Raw genomic sequence first — 20,531 nt, forward strand, 5'->3', positions numbered from 1 at the left:
ATTTCCATATGTTTAGTAAATCCATAAAAATTTTATGCCAAAAATTTTACAAAATCTGGCTCAAAATTGTGCTGCACATGGTGGTAGTTGCACCCCTGATCTGAAGGGGCCTGCTGCATCAGGAGGCCTAGTGGCTTGGTCCAAGACAGGAGAGCAACAGCAGAGGAGCCTGAGCTTTTTCTTTTTTTCCCCCTTGGGGGCTGCACATAGAGGCTGCACATGTGGGCTATCTGCTAGTATATATGAGAATTGCACATATGGGCTATTACTGTAGGGGGCTGCACAGATAAGGCCATCTACTATATGGAAACTGCATATAGGGGGCCATCTACTATACAAGGGGCTGCAGAGGGCCTTGGAACATAAAGTTTGCTATGGGGCCCAGCCATTTCTACCTTCATTGCTTCAGACTGAGATGCATAACATACTCTGGTAGACAGTGCTAGGATATGTGGCCATTTTCTGTAGACAACATCACTTGCTGTTTCAGGAAGAAGTTTTTACAAGTGTCGGAAATCCATAATTGATTCCGCCGCCGACCTGCAGAGGGCGCCAGAGAACCATAAAGCCGCAGCCGCCATTAAACAAAAGGCTCCTGATTAGATTGAGAGCTGGGATCGAGGCGCAGTGCTGGGACAGGCCGGGGCCTGAGGGGAGGGGGTGAACCGGGTGAAAGAGCAGGGCAACGCATCGGGGAGGTCGGGGTAGTAGAACGGTGCACTGCCGGAGGATTGGGAAACAAAGGGGAAGTGAGCTTGTCAAGGCCAGGGCTGAGGGCACTGATCCCGTGCAGACCAGCAGGAGAGGCTGGTGCTGGAGACACTGACACGGGGTGCAGGATCAACACAGACCGGGACCACAGGGGGACATGATGTTTCCTCAAAGCAGCAGCCGCCACTCGGTGAGGACGGGCCCGGCACATGCCTTTGTATGAGTGCGTGCGTATGTGTGTGCGCGCGCATAGACTGTATGTATGTATGTATATGCGCATAGACTGTATGTATATATACATATATGTGTATAGACTGTATGTATATATATGTGTATATAGACTGTATGTGTGTGTCCTGTGTATGTGCAGCACCCCAGTGCTTATGCTCTAGCAGCTTCTGGTTACAATCTGTGGAGGTGCCAGGCAGATTGCTTTGTATGGCTTGCAAGTTCTTCCATTGCCCACCTAATCTCCATGGCTGATCTTCTTACTATGTGACCCCCAGGCACTTGTGTGCTCCATAGCATTGCATTGGCCCTCATAGGGTAAAGCTAGGAAGTGAGATTATTGGGGATCCTGGTCCGATGTGTGTAGCCATTATCTGCTGCTATGGCGGGGTTTATATTGATTTGCAGAGGAATTCTTGTAGGATTGTTATATATCACTGCACGTTTGCACTGATGTCTTATGGCTCCATAATCCAGCTTCTTAGGCACCGTGTGTACTGCACTGCTGGCTTTACCATGACTGTAGGCCTCAGTCAGAGCTAAGAATTGTGGTCTATAGACGTGGATGTTGTAGTATATGATGGATGGGGCAGAAAAACGTATACACGGGCCAGTTATGGTATTAGCTTTATGTGCTATGGGTGCTGCCTGGAGGATACTCAATAGCAATTTCTATTACCATCCCACCAAATAGCATGGTATTTATTTCCTATGTATTTACAGGACATTACCTTCATGTATAGTCATATGTGTTGGGCTTGGTTCACACACATCCAATGCATCAGCGAGATAATTTCTATTTTTATTAAAGTGACTGTACCACCAGGCCCAGGCTGAAGCACTGGAGGCGGGCCGACCCACCCTTAGTGGGAGGAAACCCCCGCCCCTCCATGATAGGTTTCCATTGATTCTAATGGAGTCACGTCATGGAGGGGCTGGAGTTTCTTCCCACTAAGGGTGGGTCGGCCCGCCTCAAGTGCTTCAGCCTGGGCCTGGTGGTACAGTCACTTTAAGATAAATCGGGTGTAATCTGGCCTTTTTCTATTGAAAGTTCCAAGCTGGCTAGGACGCAGGATGCATTCCCCCTGTCTGGCTCTTGGATCAGTACAGTATTTCCGCTGACAGATCACATGCCAGGAACCACCCCATTGATAACAGTGAGGTCGGATCTGGCTTCAGCTTCTCTCTGGGGGTTTCTACCATGTCATAGGATAATGATGCTGGTTATATGGCATAAAGTCTTTAGAAGTTTTGGAGAGTTTTGTGATGTATTAGTAGTAACTGTAGATACAGTATCTATATTACATATAAGTTGAGTTGGTCATCACATTGCAATTCCCTACTGTAATCCTTATAACTGTTAAGGTATACTAGAACGTTCCCATTTCCATGCTTCCATCTGCACAGGTAGTGACCCTGGTAACTATATATTCCAGAACTATTGTTCATACAATACCATAATATCATTGTAAAGGGCATCCTACTCACATCTAGGGTATATCAGTTGTATGTACCATGTTATACAATAGCCATGAGAAGTCCTCCATGCTTGCAGTGTGAACTGTAGTCCCTTGATGCATGTACCTCATCTTGTGTTGGACCTTGCTGGGTTGCATCCTTGTGTGAAGTGACAGGACAAGTGTATGAATCCGTGTGTGATGTCTCCTCTCTCATTGCCAGAGCTCCTCTCACCTTCCCCAGCAACTCAAGTTCACCACCTCGGATTCCTGTGATCGCATTAAAGATGAGTTCCAGTTGCTGCAGGCGCAGTATCACAGGTAGGAGAAGGCCCATTTCTAGCTGTGTTTCTTTACTAGCCTGTGCCATCCTGCTCAGCAGTCCCCACAATCCTCCCTGTCAGCCAGCTTGTATATTCCTCCAGTGCACGTCCCACAGACGCCGTTGTCTTTTTACCTAAATCCTGGCTTGTAGACAACACTTAGCTACTGTAATGATTTCTGCTGTACAACAGGCATTTGGCCATTTTTCAGGTGTGAACATCACTATACTTTTTGGCCTGTTAAAGAAATTCTGTAGGTTTTAGCAAATAAGAGATGGTTCAGTCTTCTGAACATCTGATTTATTTTATAAATGAATGTATTCAACATCATAACGTATACATTGGCAACTTGTCAAAAAGGTATAGTAATGTATATGGTAATTTGCACATTGAGTTTGGTGACTCAAACATAGTCTGTGCTAGGGCTGCACAAACAACCTTGGAAGTGGACTGAACATAGTCACTGTTAGGCTATGTTCACACTCCGTACAAACAGAGGCCGTTCCACTATGAACAGCCGTAGTTTAAAGTGACTGTACCACCAGGCCCAGGCTGAAGCACTGGAGGCGGGCCGACCCACCCTTAGTGGGAGGAAACCCCAGCCCCTCCATGATAGGGTTCCATTGATTCTAATGGAGTCAACGTCATGGAGGGGCTGGAGTTTCTTCCCACTGGGGGAGGGTCGGCCCGCCTCCAGTGCTTCAGCCTGGGCATGGTGGTACAGTCACTTTAACAATACCTATGGCCAGAATAAATGATCATTCCGGCTTTAGGTAGCTTTAAACGGCCGTTGTTTACATAGCATGTGCACATAGCCTTAGCCTGTGTTTAGTCACATACATGTCAGATTTTTATGGGCATTGTCCCTAATATACTTTTGACTACTCTCTATTTTCATGATCTTTGCTTGCTGCAAGTGAATGCAAATCTTAGCTATTTGAAATAATACACAAGTATAAATGTGTAAGTCTGTTGCCAAAGTCTTGTGTTACCCGAGGATTCTGAAATGTATTCCCTCATGCTACAAATCAATATAAGAATCTGCAGGGTGCTCATATATCCATGCAGAAAATGTCCACAGCAGATTTTACCTGCACAAAGCCATAGGTAAAATCTGCAGCATATCTGCCATGTGTGAATTGTTCCTGTTAGTCTCTGGGCAAATCTTTTGTTGACACATACATACAAAGTTTTGCTGATACATATAGATTTCTGTTACCATTTAGACCAGGGCTTCTTGAACTTTGACTACTCTGGCTTCACTTGACAAACCAAGGTAATGCACTGGCCTTAGCAAAAGCACCAAAGTTATGTTATGCTATCTGTCATGGAAGTCGATGCCGTACCCTTTACTTGTCTTCTAAACTTGGGAGAATGTTAAAATAGGTAAATACTGTTTCTGAATCAATGACTTCTGCGCTAGAGAAAGCACTAAGCAGTTTATAGAGACTTCTGTAACAACTCCCCAGCTTTACCTCACCAACAACTAGGGGGCGCCTCACTGAGAAGCACTCATTTAGACCACAGGTGTCAAACCTGTGGCCCTTCAGCTGTTGCACAGTTTGACACCTGTGAGGTAGGGCGCAGTCATGCTGCGTTTACACGGAACGATTATCGTGCGAATTTGCACGATAACAATCGAATTCGAATGATAATCGTACGTGTAAACGCAGCGAACGATCAAACGACGAGCGAGAAATCGTTCATTTTGATCTTACAACATGTTCTAAAATCGTCGTTCGCAAATAATTTACAGATCCTTTTGTGTAAACAGCTGTACACCGATTTTACCTATGTGCGAGATGGGTTTAAGCGATCGCAAAACAATTTTTCCATACGATATATCGTTCCGTCTAATCGCTGATCGTTATTAAAAAAAAAAATAAATCTTCGAAATCGTTAATAGTACGATCGGGCAAATTATTGCTCCGTGTAAACGCAGCATCACACAGAGAGATTATCTGACAGATTTTTTAAGCCAAAACCAAGAACCGACTATGAACAGAGAACACGTCATAAAGGAAAGACTGAGATTTATCTTCTTTTCAAATCCATTCCTGTCAGATATCTGTTTGAAAGGTCCTTTAGAGAGAATATGCCGACATTCCTATACTAATATTTTGCTAATTATCAGTCTAGAGTCCAAGGTGTCCGCTCACAGAAATAAGATTGCGTAAGAAATTGTCATTGTTATTTAGTTTTACTTACAGATAATTATAGCTAAAAATAAGCACATCTGCATGCTTTCCCTTAAAAGTGGTATCCAGAATTATATAGCGCCACATCTGTCCTCAGTGTCTCATTACAACTAAGCTCCATTTACTTTAGTGTAACAGAGCTGCAATACCTCACACAAACTGAGGACAAGAGTGGTGCTGTTTTTTCAAATACTGGGTAACCCCTGTATGCATTTTTAAAACCCCTGACTGAAAAATAAACACCAGGTTTAAGTAATGTGCATAGGAACAACTTTGTGCATGCCTTGTACCAGATGTGTACAACACTGAGATTACTATTGTAGTAAAATCTCTTTGATTTAATGGGAAAAAAATTTGTCTAGGTACAAATTGTTTACACAGAGATTTATCTGACAGATTTTTGAAGCCAAAGCCAAGAAAAGACTATAAACAGAGAACAGATCATAAAGGAAAGACTGATTTCTCCTCCTTTCAAATCTATTCCTGGCTTTGGCTTCAAAAATCTGTCCGCTAAACACACTTTTAGGGTAGCTTCACACGTATCGGATCCGCAGCGAATATTATGCTGTTAGTAGCTGGTAGTGTGAAGTGGGTTTAACCCCCCGCAGCCCCCGCCCGGGAGCATACATTACCTGCCCTGCGGCTGTGTGTGAGGCTCCCCATCAGACAATCAGTGCACGGCAGCGCTGATTGGCTGATGGGGAGCAAGGGGAGCTGGGAGCCTCACACACAGCCGCAGCATTAAGCAGTTAATGTATGCTCCGGGCCGGGGGGCTGCGGGTGGCGGGCAGTTAAAGGGGCCGTCTTACATATATGTAACCCCATAGACCTTCACAGTACATGGATCCGCAGCGGATTTCGCTGCAAACTCGCAACGTGAAATTCGCTGTGGATCCCGTACGTGTGAAGCTACCCTTGGGGTGCCTTCAGACACACCGGATCCGCAGCAGATTTCATGCTGCGAACTCGCAGCAAAATCCGCTGCGGATCCGGTGCCCTTTCATCCCAATGAGAATACATACTTGCAGCGGGATTGACATTATGTAAGGTAGCCCCCGCCAGAGCATATATCACCACCTTCCCGCTCCTGCTTGCTTCGGGGGTTCACGGCACCTGCTCGTCCCGCTCAGCCAATCAGTGCGCTGCCCCACAGCATCCACTAAATGGCTGAGCGGGACATCCAGCTGGGAACCCCCGAAGCAAGCCGGATGGTGAAGCAGGTAATGTATGCTCCGGCCGGCGGGGGTTAACTTACATACACTCAGCGGGATATCAATCCCACTGCGAGTATGTATTCTCAATGGGATGAATGGGCACTGGATCCGCAACGGATTTTGCTGCAAATGAACAGCGTGAAATCTGGTGTGTGTGAAGGCACTCTTATGGTGGTTTTACACGGAACGATTTATCGTTCGAGTTTGCACGATAACGATCGAATTCGAACGATAATCGTACGTGTAAACGCAGCGAACGATCAAGCGACGAGTGAGAAATCGTTCATTTTGATCTTTCAACATGTTCTTAAATCGTCGTTGATCGGTCGCAAAAAATTTGCAGATCGTTCCGTGTAAACAGTCTTTCAACGATTTCACCTATGTGTGAGATAGGCTTAAGCGATCGCAAAACGGTCGCATAACGATTTTTCCATACGATGTATCGTTCCGTCTAAATGCTGATCGTTATAAAAAAAAAACATTGTTCATTCAAAATCGTTAATCGTGCGATCGGGCGACTTATCGATCCGTGTAAAACCACCATTAGGCTTTGTTTACATATAGTATTTAATTGGTGCTAATATGCCCGCAAAAAATAGGCAATTTATAGTAAAATAGCGCAATTTTTGCCACAGTTTTGACTGAATTGTTGGTTTAGCCCTGTGGCCCCTTTTAAATGTTAAATAGTGCAGACAGCAATTATTTTATTCAGTGCTTAGGTGAGTGTAACATTCTAGATGGCAACATGGAGCACTCATAACAACAATATGACATATCAGCCTAACAGATTAATTTTTGTCTTTCAGTCTTAAACTGGAATGTGACAAGTTGGCCAGTGAGAAATCGGAGATGCAGAGGCATTACGTCATGGTAAGTATTTTTAAAAAAAATAAAAGTCCAATACTCTTTCTTGTATTATATGCATCCATATGCCTAACATACTTAATGGGGTTGGCGTTTGTAGTAAGATAGTTCAGTGTACAGTATTAGTAAGTGTAAGTGTGGCGAGTCTGCCCATAAGATGGCCGACATGGAGGAGCATGTAACCATGCCCCGCCCCCAGTGTCCTTCATAGGCACATACAGGCTTAGTGGTGGGCACGGTGGTGAAAAGTTTCAATAAATGAAAATACAACCTATATAAATTGGATATCATTTTAACTGTACTGACCCACAGGATGAAAAGTTAGGCCTTATTCACATGTTTAGTAATATTTTCTAGTCCTGAAACAACCCGCTAAAAATTACGGATTGGACATCCTTAGTACATCCGTATTTCCTTAAATCCGTTTTTACTACTGACTGCTTTATACAAGTTAATAAAGTTGAGCAGGTTAAAAAAAAAAATGGCACCAGTTTGCCAAACCCCTAAAATAAGTCACATGATCGCTTGTCAGCCTGTGGTTGCTTTGAAACAGAACCTTGTGACCTATGAGTCATCCGTATTTTTTTATGGGAATACGGATGCCAAACGTTGCAATCCGTAAACAATTGATTTCAATGAGAGGATCCGTAAAAAAAAACCTGGGTCCGCATTGATTTTCATCTGTTTCATCTACTGATGGTGTGAATAGTCCAATAGACATCAATGTGCACTAACTGGGATACGGAAATACCTATCCGTAAATTACGGGATGTGTGAATAAGGCCTTAGGTTTCCTGTATAAAGTAGGGCTGGGCGATATGGCCAAAAAATAAAATGTAAATTTTTTATTTTTTTTTTCTCCCCCATATGTATATCATGCAAACATTATACCACAACATAATTATACACTATACATACATGTGCTATAGTGTATATGATGTACAGTATACAGTGCCTTCTATGTAATGCAATGGGACACCCATACCCTCATACCTTGTCCACTCTGCCTTATAGTCCCTACACATAGCACAATGCCCCTTGTATTACCTGCAGGACCTCTTCAGGGTAGCTCTGACACAGTATAGGAGCCTCTGAATTTTGGAAATATTGGGCCTCTAACAATGATGTTCAGTCACACAACACCAGAGCAGCAGCCTGCAGTCCACAATAAACTCTCCTATACTACTCTCCATCAGGTGTCAGTCAGTACTGGCACTGTGATTTAGCAGACATGCCTAGTACATGACATACCTGCTAGCTACTGTAATAGCCACTTTCACCATATAAAACACTAGAGAATGTACCCGGCGCTGCCCGGGTATAAAGTGTCAGTGTGTCAATTAGATTTGTCCCAAGGTCGCCCAGGAGGCAAATCTATACCCTTGTTTTTTTGTTTAAGTGGAAATCGCCAGGAGCCCTATATATCCCTTTATACGCTATATACCCCGACAGTTCTGCACTGTTTATGAAAATTGTAGCTTTTGCACATTAGAAATAAACTAAAAACTTTAAACATCCAAAATGCCAATGAAATCCGCTGTGGATCCGGTAGGTGTGAAGGCACCCTTACTGTATTTATTTCTGTGGATCTGTTGTGAGGCAGCTGGCCCTAGCAACCAATCAGATTCCAGCTCCCTGTGAAAATGAAAGTAGTAATCCTATTGGTTGCGAAGGCTCCCAACTGCCATTTCAGCTGCAGTGCTAATTATATCACCTGTGTGTGCAGTGTGGAGATTTTCCCATTCATTTCTATGGGGCGGTGTTCCCCTTCCCCCTCCCCTCCTGTACATCTGGCAAGGACGGGACCTTCGCTCTAACCTTCCCGGGGACCCAATGTATCTGTGGGCCAAATTTGGGGTCAAACGGTTCAGGCGTTTGGAAGTCTATATGGGACAGACTGACAGACAGACTTTCATTTTTATGATATAGATTAAAGGGGTTATCCTGTATTATAAAAAAAAACACAGCAAAAGCAGCTCCCCCCCCAAAAAAAAAAAAATCCTCAAGTTGTGTGTGGTATTACAGTTCAGGTCTATTCACTTAAATGGAACGGAGCTGCAAAACCACATCCAAACTGAGGACAGGGGTAGGACTGATTCTGGCCGAAAGTGCCCATGATTTTCTAAGCATGGATAAGCCCTTTAACTTAGGCAAGGCAATCTTCCATGCATAATACTGTATGACTAAATTGAAGCAAATATTATCACCATGCACACTACCACCATACTGTTACTGACCAAATCCAGTGTACTGAGACAAATTTTACCAATAATAGCATATAAGAGACAAATATTACCACAGCACTATGACCACTACAATTACCACCATAATATGGACCAAATCCAGTATACTAAGACCAGTAATACCAGTATAAGGGAGACAAATATTGCCACCACATATTTGCTACTAATACTGCCACACTGCTACTGAATAACTGTAACCACTGAACACAGACCATTTTTGCCCCAAACAGGGCTCACATAAAGATACCAGTTCTACACAGGCCCTGTAGTGGTTACAGTGCAGCTACATTTAGAGACTCACAGGGGGCGTCCTGTTTTAGTGAATCACAGGGGATCTGTTGTTTTCCTTCTCTCTACCTTGCCCAGCCATCATGAAGACTTCTCTTAGCTTCAACTCTCTTTCTAAATCTGCCAAACGTTTTAAGCTCTTCATTCTACCATTATTCTAAAACTCCCCACCTGTATTTCCCCCTCTGTGCCCTCATATAAACCCTCCTTGAACAGGCCCTTCTATAGTATCACCCCCCCTTTGCAGCCCTGTATACTATTAACTTTCTTTGTGCTGCCTGCTCTATAGTATTAACCCCCTTCTATGCAGCTCCAGATACTGCACTGATGGGGTAATACTAAAGAAGGGCCTGCATAAAGAGGTTTATACTGTATGGAGCTGCACAGAAAGCAGATGTTACTACTATATGGCATACAGTATTACACCCCCCCCCTGTCTGTGCATTCATTATTAACCCCCTTTTATTTGGCCTCTGTAATATTAAATAGGCCTTGATATATAGATACGGTACATCAAACAATATTTAATATGAAAGAAATATGAAATAGACCCAAAGATAAACTAGTTCTAGATGTGCATAGATATATTATATAATGTTTAAATAATAGTGTCCGAGAACTCCAGACGATGTTCACTCTTCATATTTCTGTCAGTCTTTTGGTCACTATTTTTTCAACCAAAACCAGGAGTGGAACTAGCAGGGCAAAACTATAATGAAAAGATTTATACAGTTTCTGTGTTTTCAATCCTCTCCTGGTTTTGGTTAAAAATATACTGACTAAAATACTTTGTGCGAGCATAGCCTAAAAAGAAAATACAAAATGCCACTTCAAAAAAGATAGAAAGAACTGGGGTCTGGGTTGACAGACTACACATTCTATCTAATAGACTTCTTCAGGACTTCTGTTCTTAATTTCTTGGCTGCTAAGTTTTCTTGGTTTCTTTCTCTTTTTGAATAGTTAGAAAATTGGCCACAGTGCACATGGTTTTCTCTATTTTTACAGTACAGGGACATACATTGAAAACCATGTACTTCACCTCTTCCTGCCCTGTTGCCAAAAACCACACTGTGACAATTCACGATAAGCCACATGTTTTGGCCACACATTTCATGGCTCCCAGCACAAGACGGTACAACTAATGTCTCACATAAACAGTGAAGCTAAACAATAGCTTTGTGGTAGGCTGTTCAGCAAAACTAGTTGTCCGTGTGCTCTATTACAGATGTCATACAGGGGGTTCCTGCAATTTTGGGTAGCCATCTATCAGGCAGGGCACAGGGCCAGTGGCCATTGAACAGGTCATGTAATTTACTACTTATTCTCTGTAGTTATGAATGGTGTAGGTGCTTTGCTTCATTATTACTGTAAATTTGCTCATCTCTAGTCATGACCCACCAACAGGTCATGTTTTGGGGATATCCCACACAAAGTACACCTGTGATAATACCTGATGCCCTGAGTAAAATTAAATCACCTGTGAAATACAAAGGAAAACATGACTTATTAGTGGGCCATGAGGACTGGAATTGAGAAGCTCTGTCCTAGACTTTGTGTGGATGTTGGGAGTTTGACGTTTTGCAACGGCTGAAGAGGCACAGATTGGTAAATACTGGCATAACAGAGGCATGGACTTGTATATACATTAAATACAAAAGATTTTGAACCGGGGGGGGGTCATTTCATAAGACTGCACCCCTCCTGCTTTAGACTGCAGGGAACTCCTTATGTCTAGTAGTGCATAGCCTGTGTTTTACAAATGTATTTGACATAATTTGCATAATTTTATTCCCACTTAAGAGGCCAGCTTTGCATTCAAGGGTCCTTGCTAACGCCAAGTTTTTGTGACCAATTTCGGAGGCCTCCCTTATTCTCTCCCTTCGGAGAAGCTCTTTACTCTCTCAGTTCAGGGCAATTAGGTCTTTAATTATGTCTGCCAAGATGGAGCTGCAGATGTTTCAGCAGCCAGCAGCGCTCCTGCTCTGCATTAACCCCTGAGGGCAATTACAGGAACTTTCCTGTTTTTATATGGGGTAATGATCCTTGTCTCCTAAAATCCACCTCGAGGGACCATAATGTCTGTAAGTGTAAACAAACAGAGCTGTGCCTGTGTTGGATTTCTGGTTACTGGGCTGCACTTTTACTCCTGTGCTGGCATAGAAGGGGTTATATTGGATCGCCGGTACTTGGAAGCAGGAGAAACCAGAGTTTGAGTAGTTTAGAGCTGACTGCCAAAAACTAAATCCACCTCCCTCCTGACCCCCCTGCTCTTCCCCTCTCAGCAGGTCTCCTGGCTTATCCCTCTCTTGTGGGGTTATGCCATTCATTCACTCTTCCAGACAGCTGCTTGTTACAGGATGGGGAGGGGAGAGGGCCAGGGCACAGTGTAAATCTGCCTAAAAATCTTCCTGGGACTTGTAAGACAAAGAGGTCAGACTTTGGGGAGGAGGTGGAGGGGGCAGCTTCCCAGACAGATTTTTTTATTTAACTGTTGCAGACCTTGCAGTTTGTAAACTATAACATGGCTACGTCCATAAATTGTCGCATCTCTCAAAGTAACTTTAGTCATGTGACTAAATTGTCAACATAATTATACACTCTATGGTAAAACCAGCAGCTGCCCATAGCAACCAGTCAGATTCCACTTTAAAAAAGGCCTCTGAAAAAATGAAAGTTATAATGATGGGTACACTTTAAACAAGTGCTATATTCAGGGTTTTTTTTTCCTGAATAAAATCTGGATCCATGAAATTTGCTAATTATTGCATTGTTTTCATTTACATCTTGTCGCAATTTTATTGAAATAGGTGTTATAGAAGGATCTTCAGTGTGGACTAAAAACTTGCATGTATAATGGACTTCATGTGTGATCTGATGTTCAAAAATGTTCATAATTTGCTTTCTGTCTTCTCAGTATTACGAAATGTCCTATGGACTGAACATTGAAATGCACAAACAGGTAAGTACTTGTCTTTTAAGGTTTTTGTAGAAGTCTCCTGATTTAGTTTGTGATTTTTCTGAGCAAATATCAAGGTTGGCTGAATTTACACCCCCCCCCCCCTTTTTTTTTTTTTTTTTAAGCGTACCCACAATCGGCACACCCCCATCCCCCAAACTGCTTGTACCTTTAGATAACACTGCCTAAACCATTTGTTCTTGGAGAGATAAGCCGTGGTCAGAAAAGTCTGACTGTGGCTTACTTCTCCCCTTCCCATAGAGAACACAGGAATGATCGACTGTGCCATTCACGTGTTTGGGAAGGGCAGGAGAGATTACTGTCAACAGTTCTTGAAGGTATATGGCCACATACATGCATATTTTACCAGTTTAATGGGAAGACAGTATCTTTCACTACAGTGGAATAAACCATGAGACTCAACCCCTTGGCAGTAGATCCACCCTACATTTAGTAATACAATATCCTTTTTTTAGTTTCTCTAGCCTAATATAACCATCCTTGAAGTCTGAAGAGTTGTGAGCAGAGTTGTGTCTCACACCAACACTAGCCACTAGTCTTCCCACTAATGGCAGACTAAGAACCTACACTTCTGACGTGTCCTGTAAGCCATATTATTATAGCACGTCTGTTACAGAACTCACTTGGTTGTTCACATCTGCAGTAAGCTGCTGTCTTAAGACAATTTGCTTTAAGTAAAGCAGTGTGTTAAAATTATATGCAGACTCCTTCATTCAGCTGAGGATTTGGCAAAAATCCTCCTTTCTGTCGTTTTTGATTCAATGCAAGTTCAGACCGAATTACATGGAAAGAGTCTTGTGCTGGTAGTTACTGGAGTCTAGCTGCTTGCTGCCCCCGAGAACACAAATCCCCCCCCATCCAATTTTTAGAAAGAACCTATATATTTTAGTCATGTTATATGCAGGAGAGTCTATGGTTGACTGATCTGTACAACTACATATTTAGCCAACACAAGTCCGTCATTAAGAAGAAAAGTACGGCACAGTATTTGGGAATTGTGCTTACATGGGTAGCATAGTAATGCCAGGGCTTGCTGGATTTATGTGCTTACATTAATGAGTTCTCTCTGAGGAATTGATCATTCTTGCTTTTTTTAGAAGTTAATCCATCTGTGATGTTTCTTGTCTTCCTGTCTACCAGGCTGAAATAGTCAAGAGGTTGAATGGAATCTGTGCGCAGGTGTTGCCTTATCTCTCTCAGGAGGTATGTTTCTTCACAGTGGTGACACTAAATATAAAACCCCTTCCAGCCTCTGGATACAAGCTTTTGTAATGTTGTGTTAAGCCCTTTATTGCATGTCATGTATCTCTATAATGCATACCTTGAATTTGTAAGTACTGGATTCGGCATCATTAAAAAGATACGATGTATTTCTTTTAAGTGTGGTAGTGTATTCATTCAACAATGGCAACAATCTGCCAGGGACTGTTCTGTAATGTCAGCTAGATATTTAGTATCATTATTAGCTTAGCGAGCCCGGGTTACACATCCTTTTGCAGTTTGATACGCCTACCCGTGGGTTTATAGTGTGTCTGACAATTAAGTTCACGCCCAGCAGACTATTAACTAAATTTTAATAATGGGAGTAAATATTTAGTGATGGGTGCGCAATTTTTTATTTATTTTTTTACATTGAGGGGTGTGTATGTGTAATACACATTCCCGACTGTATAATTATGCCCATTATTCACGGCCATTATCCAGCATTAGAAAAACATAGCCACTTTCTAAGACACAACGCGACACTTGTCTCCAGTTCAGCGGTGGTTTGCAGTTAGGCTCCATTCACTTCAATGGAACTGAGTTGCAGAACCTCACCCAAACTGGAAACAAGAGTCATGCTGTCTCTGGAAAAAGTGGCCATGTTTTTCCAATGCTGGAAGTTCACGCCCATCTGACCGTTAACTGAATTGTCAGACAAACTATAAACTGTACACTGTGGAATGGGAGGGCATATAAAAAAAAACTCTAAAAAGATGTGTAATCAGGGCACCCTATGCCATTTAATGATATTACCATCTCATTTTTTTCTAGTTTTGGTACAGTTCCTCTCTTATTTCTATCTCAACTAAGATAGCAAAACTTGTAGGACTTGTCAAGATACACATTTTTGCAAATACATTCACTTAGGAAACTTGCCCCTTTCTTCTGATTTGTCCGCTCTTTTCCTCCCATGGTTGACAGTTCATTGTCTAGGTCAGTGCTTCTCAAACTTTTTCGACTGGAGCCTCCCCCAACAGACCAAGGCAATGCCTGGGCCTCACTGGAAATACCAAGAGGGTGCCTGGGCCTCACTATCTGTGGTGAAAGTCCATTTAAAAGCTGAAATACTGCTAGGGCTACCTTTCACCTGTATCCCAAGCTCTATATACTAATAAAGCAAGTACAAAATAAATTAATAATGTTGCTAAAATGGAGATTTTTGCAAACAGCAAAAGGACTGTCCAGATCATAGTTACTTTTGTGAAAACTGGCTCCCCAGCTGGGCCTCCCCAACAACTAGGGGGCGCCTCACTGATGAGGCCCGCCTCACAGTTTGAGAAGCACTGGTCTAGGTTACCAACCACCACTCTGCTGGCTGGTGTGCATATACCTATAGCATACGTATTTATGTGTATTATAACCTGTATCTCTATACATCTACATTATAGCTATAGATACACCAGCCTGACCACTGCTTTTAGAGCAGAGTGGTTGTCATTAATCTAGACAAAGAATTGTCAACAATGGGAGGGAAAGAGCAGCATATCAGAAGAAGGAGACTCATTTGCTAATTTGAAGTGTACCTATTATAACTTTAAAATCTAAATTAACAGTAGATTTGAAATAAAGAGTCTAAACACAGGAAGTCCTGTATTTCCCAGTTCGTCTGAGCACTCAGAGAAGTCAGTCGTGTGATTGACGGACACATTAAGCCGGGGCTCTCTGTACTGGCCTGGACTTCATGTGTTTAGTCTTTTTTTTTCCCCAACCAGGACAAGACTAAAAAGCTGCCTTCAGGAGACTGGACCTAGATACAAGTAACTATGGCTTTGTTTTACAGCATATTAAAAAGAATAAAAATAATGAATGTAAATTGCAGACTTGCTTTATATAACATTTTGTTTTAGAGTTTGAAAGTTATAACGACAGTGACACTTTAATTTATTTGCAAAAATATTTATCTTGACTAGTCCTACAGATATAACTGTTAGTTGCAATGGGTATACACCTTTTAGGTGTTTTAAGCCAAGTATCCATCCTTACATAAAGTACCACCAAAGATATGCTAGTAATGTGTTCTGTACACTAAAGTCAATACGTGAGTCCCATCCGACCCCCCCCCCCCCCCCCCCCTTCCCAAATGCATGATGTGTAACAAAGTCTTAAGTACAGATTTGTCTTACATGTTTAATTTTTATCTTTTCTATGCTGGACCCAGCCCCCCCGGTTCACTTTACCCCATAGTTATATATGTGTTACCTCTCAGGTTGGGCTAGAAGTATTTTTTATTATTAGTATAGTATTAGGTAGTATTTTGATCTGTATTTTAGCCAAAAGCAGGAGAGAGACCAACACGGATACATTTTAATAAAAAGATTTGGATTTTGCTCCCACTCCACGTCTTTGGTTAAATACTGACCCAATACTATGTTTCAGCTCGCCCTTTTAACTCTAGTCCATATCGGGACAATATACAGTTATACCGCCATAAACACGTAGTAGTTTCCTTTCATAAGCCTCACTTCCCTCACATTACTTTTCTGTGTGAGAGAAATCTAGTGATTTGTAGGAGAAAACAGTAGAAAATTAAATAGAAGAATATAACTCTGGTGCTATCACCTGTATTTTACATACCTGGATTACCTATAGAATAAATCTATATCTATAGTTCTAACAATTAACTCTCTGCTTGCAGCACCAGCAACAGGTCCTTGGAGCTATCGAGCGCGCAAAGCAAGTAACTGCGCCAGAGTTAAACTCCATCATTCGCGTACGTGAAAAATATGTTGGATTATTTTTTTTATTTTAATTAGATGCAAATAGTAGAAAATATAACGTTTGTTAAAGTATCATTCTTTATTCTTTAATTTTAGAAGTATAGCCTTCTATTTTCTAAGGATCCCCCTCTTTCTCTGAAAGTAGAGGACCTGCTGCTGTATACATACATGTACAACAGGCCACGTTACTGGGCAAGGCAAATTACCACTGCAGAAGTGCAGACATATTTGCTATTTTTTAAAGGGGTACTCCAGAGGGGAAAAAAGTTATGAAATCAGCTGTTGTCATAAAGTCATACATTTGTAAATTACTTCTATTTAAAAATGTTAAGTCTTCAGCTTCTGTATGTCCTTTGGCAAGTGGTGTATTCTTTCCAGTCTGACACAGTGCTCTCTGCTGCCACCTTTGTCTGTTTCAGGAAGTGTCAAGAGCAGTAATCCCCAGAGAGAACCTCTCCTGCTCTAGACAGTTCCTGTCACAGACAGGGGTAGCAGCAGATGCACCATGGCCAACAGGAAAGTAAACCACTTCCACCACATATAGCAGCTGATAATTACTGGAAGACTGAAGATTTTTAAAGCCATGTTGTTTCCACCAACCCCCCCCCCCCCCCCCCCCCACCTCAAACTGCTGGTACTGTCCATTTTGTGACAGTAAGCCTTTTTTTGGTTGTGTATTTTAAGATGCGCACAGTGCCTTGGTTAGGGTAAAAAAAAAAATCAATGAGGCATGGCCTAGAACTTTTCTCCCCCGTTTGGAATAACAGATCTACAATCAAATTTCTTCTCCCAAATATAGTTCAATCCCATTCATTAGATTTGACACACATTGGTCCCTCAGGATACGTGTTACCTCAGGATAAAATATTTTCAACATACAACAGTCTTTTTGTTGTAACTTGAAACAGCCTCTGCATACAATGTCACAGACTGTCTGGATCTCATACTTGTGTGTTCACTTCATTGGTTAAAGGGAAACCAACACTATGAAAAAGTTACCTAAGCTGTCAAAATCATGTTGTAGAGCAGAAGGAGCTGAGTGGATTGATATATATCTTTATGGGAAAATAGTCTGTTTAACTTTTAAATTATTGATTGAAGTCTCTTATGTTTCCATGCTAAGGAGTCCAGTTAACTGAGTGACACTGCACTGGACTCCTTTTAAGGCTATGTGCACACTGAGGAATTCTCGAGGAATTGTAGCTGAAAGTTTTCAGGCAGAATTTAAGCGCCCCATTGACTTCTATAGGATTCCTCTAGCAGATCTACAGCAGAAAATTCTGCTCGGAAATTCTGCAGTGTGAACAACAGAGCAGGAAACCCATTGAACACAATGGGACTTTGCTCTGTACATATTTTACGGGAGGAATTTAAAGCTGAAATTCCTCTTCAATTCCTCACCTAATTCCTTGCCTTTTCCTCAGTGTGCACATACCCTAACCCAGAATGAGCAGGGATTTCAATCATCACCTTGCAAGTTGTACTGAATCTATTAGCACAAAGATGTATATCAATCTGCTCATTTTTTCCTGCTCTATGACATGATTGTCTTGGTGACAGGTTCTCTTTTAACTGTTTTACTGAAGTGCATGGACTCTTTAACCCAAACACATGGATGAATTGAGAGGTAGAACTGCAATGTATTTTTCATAAAATCATTAGTATTTCTTGTATAACCTATTAGAAGTTATATAAATATGTATGTAATATAGAAGTGATGTTTAGTCTTTTGCTCCCATCATAGCAGTGTACACTTCGTAGGTCTCTCTGGCAGTGAGGACTGTCCAGGCTGACATGTTTCTTTAATTCATTTTCCTTTCGTACAGCAGCAGCTTCAAGTTCATCAGCTGTCCCAACTTCAGGCACTTGCCCTCCCGCTCACACCACTACCTGTGGGACTACAGGCTCCTTCTCTGCCTGTCAGTGCCAGCAGCGGGCTTCTCTCCTTGTCTGCACTGGGCGCCCAAGGACATCTTCCCAAGGAAGACAAGAATGGTCATGACGGGGATCCTCGACCTGATGATGATGGTGACAAATCAGATTAGAAACATGGATGAAAATTAGATGGATAAAGGTGCAGCGCAGTAGTAACTCTAGCACTGCCAGGCAGAGTTACATTGTAGAGCCTTATCCCATCATGCACTGGAACAGCTTCTTGTGTCCAAGGGTTTTTGAAAGCAGGACACTGGCAGCCAAGGGGGTTAATGCATTTCTTGACACTGTATATGTATGTGTACATATATAGAATGTACTGCGAACTGTATTGTAAATTGGCTGATTTTACTTCTCCTAAAAGCACAACCCCCATCTTTTCTACAGAGTTTACCTTTCCATATTGATACATTAGAGTAGTGCTTATTTTAAATGCAGCTCTGGAGCACCACTATTTGGAGGCTATTGTGAGGCTCCCACCCAGAGGGTTTCTTGTAGATGTGTAGAGCAGTTTAGCTGGCCCCTTATTTACTGCTGTGTAATTGGCTTTCTTTCCACCTCACCCTTGTCGCATGGCAGCAGAATGTAATGCAGTATGGAGGCCATATTAAATTGCATCCAACCACCACTCACAATAGAGGAAGCTGTTTGTGCTCTACATATATATATTTGGGAGATTGCATTGAATTCATGGGAAGAAAATAACATCACCCGTTCCCTGCACCTTGAACCAGTCCCTTGTTCTTCAGGGTTTGGGGCAGGCTCACAAAATTCTTTTTTATCCTTTTTGAGATAAATTAATAAATAAAAGGAGATGTTGATTTGATTTTAATACAAAGTAGGAAAAGAAATTCACCACTATTCTGGGGGGAAAGGCTGTTTTCGCTTGAGTTTTCACAACGGATGCCTTCTTGCTAGACATCTGTATGTTCAGTTCTATTGGTTTTCTGTGCTTTTCTAACTTTTGGATGAAGGGAGCTTTTGAGATAGTCCTCCACCTTTTACTAAGTATTAGTCTAACTACTACTGTTACTTGAAAGATATTTTTCTATTTGGTGACAGGAACGATTATTTATTTTTATGGGAACAAAAACTGTCATTATTTAGTTTTCAGTGACTTGTTCAATGAATAGAAATGATTGATATGTTATTGACTCTTACACCAATTTAATGTCAAAAGCTGCATCCAACATGAAATGGCCAGCTTGGAAGTCTGATAGGATCATGCTGATAAGTTTGGTAATGCTGGACCTGTTGGGGTATTTTCAAGAAAACTAAGTGGGATGTCTAGTATTACAGATAGTGCTGGTCAGTGTTGAGCAGACTCGACAAATTGTTCAGGTCTGCAACATTCTCCAAACCTGAATGCTATGTATTTTACTCTCAGCTGTATTTTACTCTGGAGAAGTTGAATGCCGCCCTAGGGCTGCCAGGAAAACATGGATACAGACTGTGGCTATGTTCACACTACGTACATTTTAGGCAGTATTTGGTCCGCAAGTCAGGTCCTCATAGCAACCAAAACCAGGAGTGGATTGAAAACACAAAGGATCTGTTCACACAAAGTTGAAATTGAGTGGATGGCCGTCATATAACGGTAAATAACTGCCATTATTTCAATATAACAGCCGTTGTTTTAAAATAACAGCAAATATTTGCCATTAAATAACGGCCATCCACTCAATTACAACATTATGTGAACAGAGCCTTTCTGTGTTTTCAATCCACTCCTGGTTTTGGTTGCTATACAGCCTCAAATATACGTAGTGTGAACCCAGCCTATAGCTGTATCTATGTTTTCTAGGACTCCCAGTGCCTGGAGAAGACAATGGGAGTCAAATGCCAAGCGTTCGGGTTTGGGTAGCGATGAAAAAACCTGAACAATTCAGCAAATCCACTTAACACTAGTACTGGGTAACTCTGCTGAAACTTTTATTTCCATTATGTGACAATTTGGTCCCCAAAGTGAGCTCTTAAGAACCAATAGTGTGTGGATGTATTGTTTTTTTCTCTACTTGCTTTCTCGCATCCATACAATAGTTGCTGTGGTAACCCTCACATATAGGGATTTGTATACTGTGGGCATTCATAGCCAATACAGTATTGAGGAGCAAAC

The 20,531-nt window shown here is 41.9% G+C and overlaps 1 protein-coding gene across 2 annotated transcripts; it reads left to right on the plus strand.

Annotated features, from left to right (window-relative positions):
• Positions 1-577: 577 nt before the first annotated feature.
• Positions 578-19,948, plus strand: TLE5 (TLE family member 5, transcriptional modulator). Of its 2 annotated transcripts, none has more exons than XM_069964439.1 (7): positions 578-901; positions 2,620-2,717; positions 6,938-7,001; positions 12,441-12,485; positions 13,644-13,706; positions 16,402-16,476; positions 18,310-19,948. In XM_069964439.1, the coding sequence occupies exons 1-7, from the start codon at positions 869-871 to the stop codon at positions 18,526-18,528; spliced, it is 597 nt and encodes a 198-aa protein (XP_069820540.1). In that variant the 5' UTR covers positions 578-868; the 3' UTR covers positions 18,529-19,948. The 2 variants fall into 2 exon arrangements, with proteins under 2 accessions (XP_069820540.1, XP_069820541.1); XM_069964440.1 differs by having other exon boundaries at positions 579-901; positions 18,313-19,948.
• Positions 19,949-20,531: the final 583 nt, after the last annotated feature.

Source organism: Dendropsophus ebraccatus, chromosome 3, assembly GCF_027789765.1.
Source record: "Dendropsophus ebraccatus isolate aDenEbr1 chromosome 3, aDenEbr1.pat, whole genome shotgun sequence".
NCBI classification, from domain to species: Eukaryota; Metazoa; Chordata; class Amphibia; order Anura; family Hylidae; genus Dendropsophus; species Dendropsophus ebraccatus.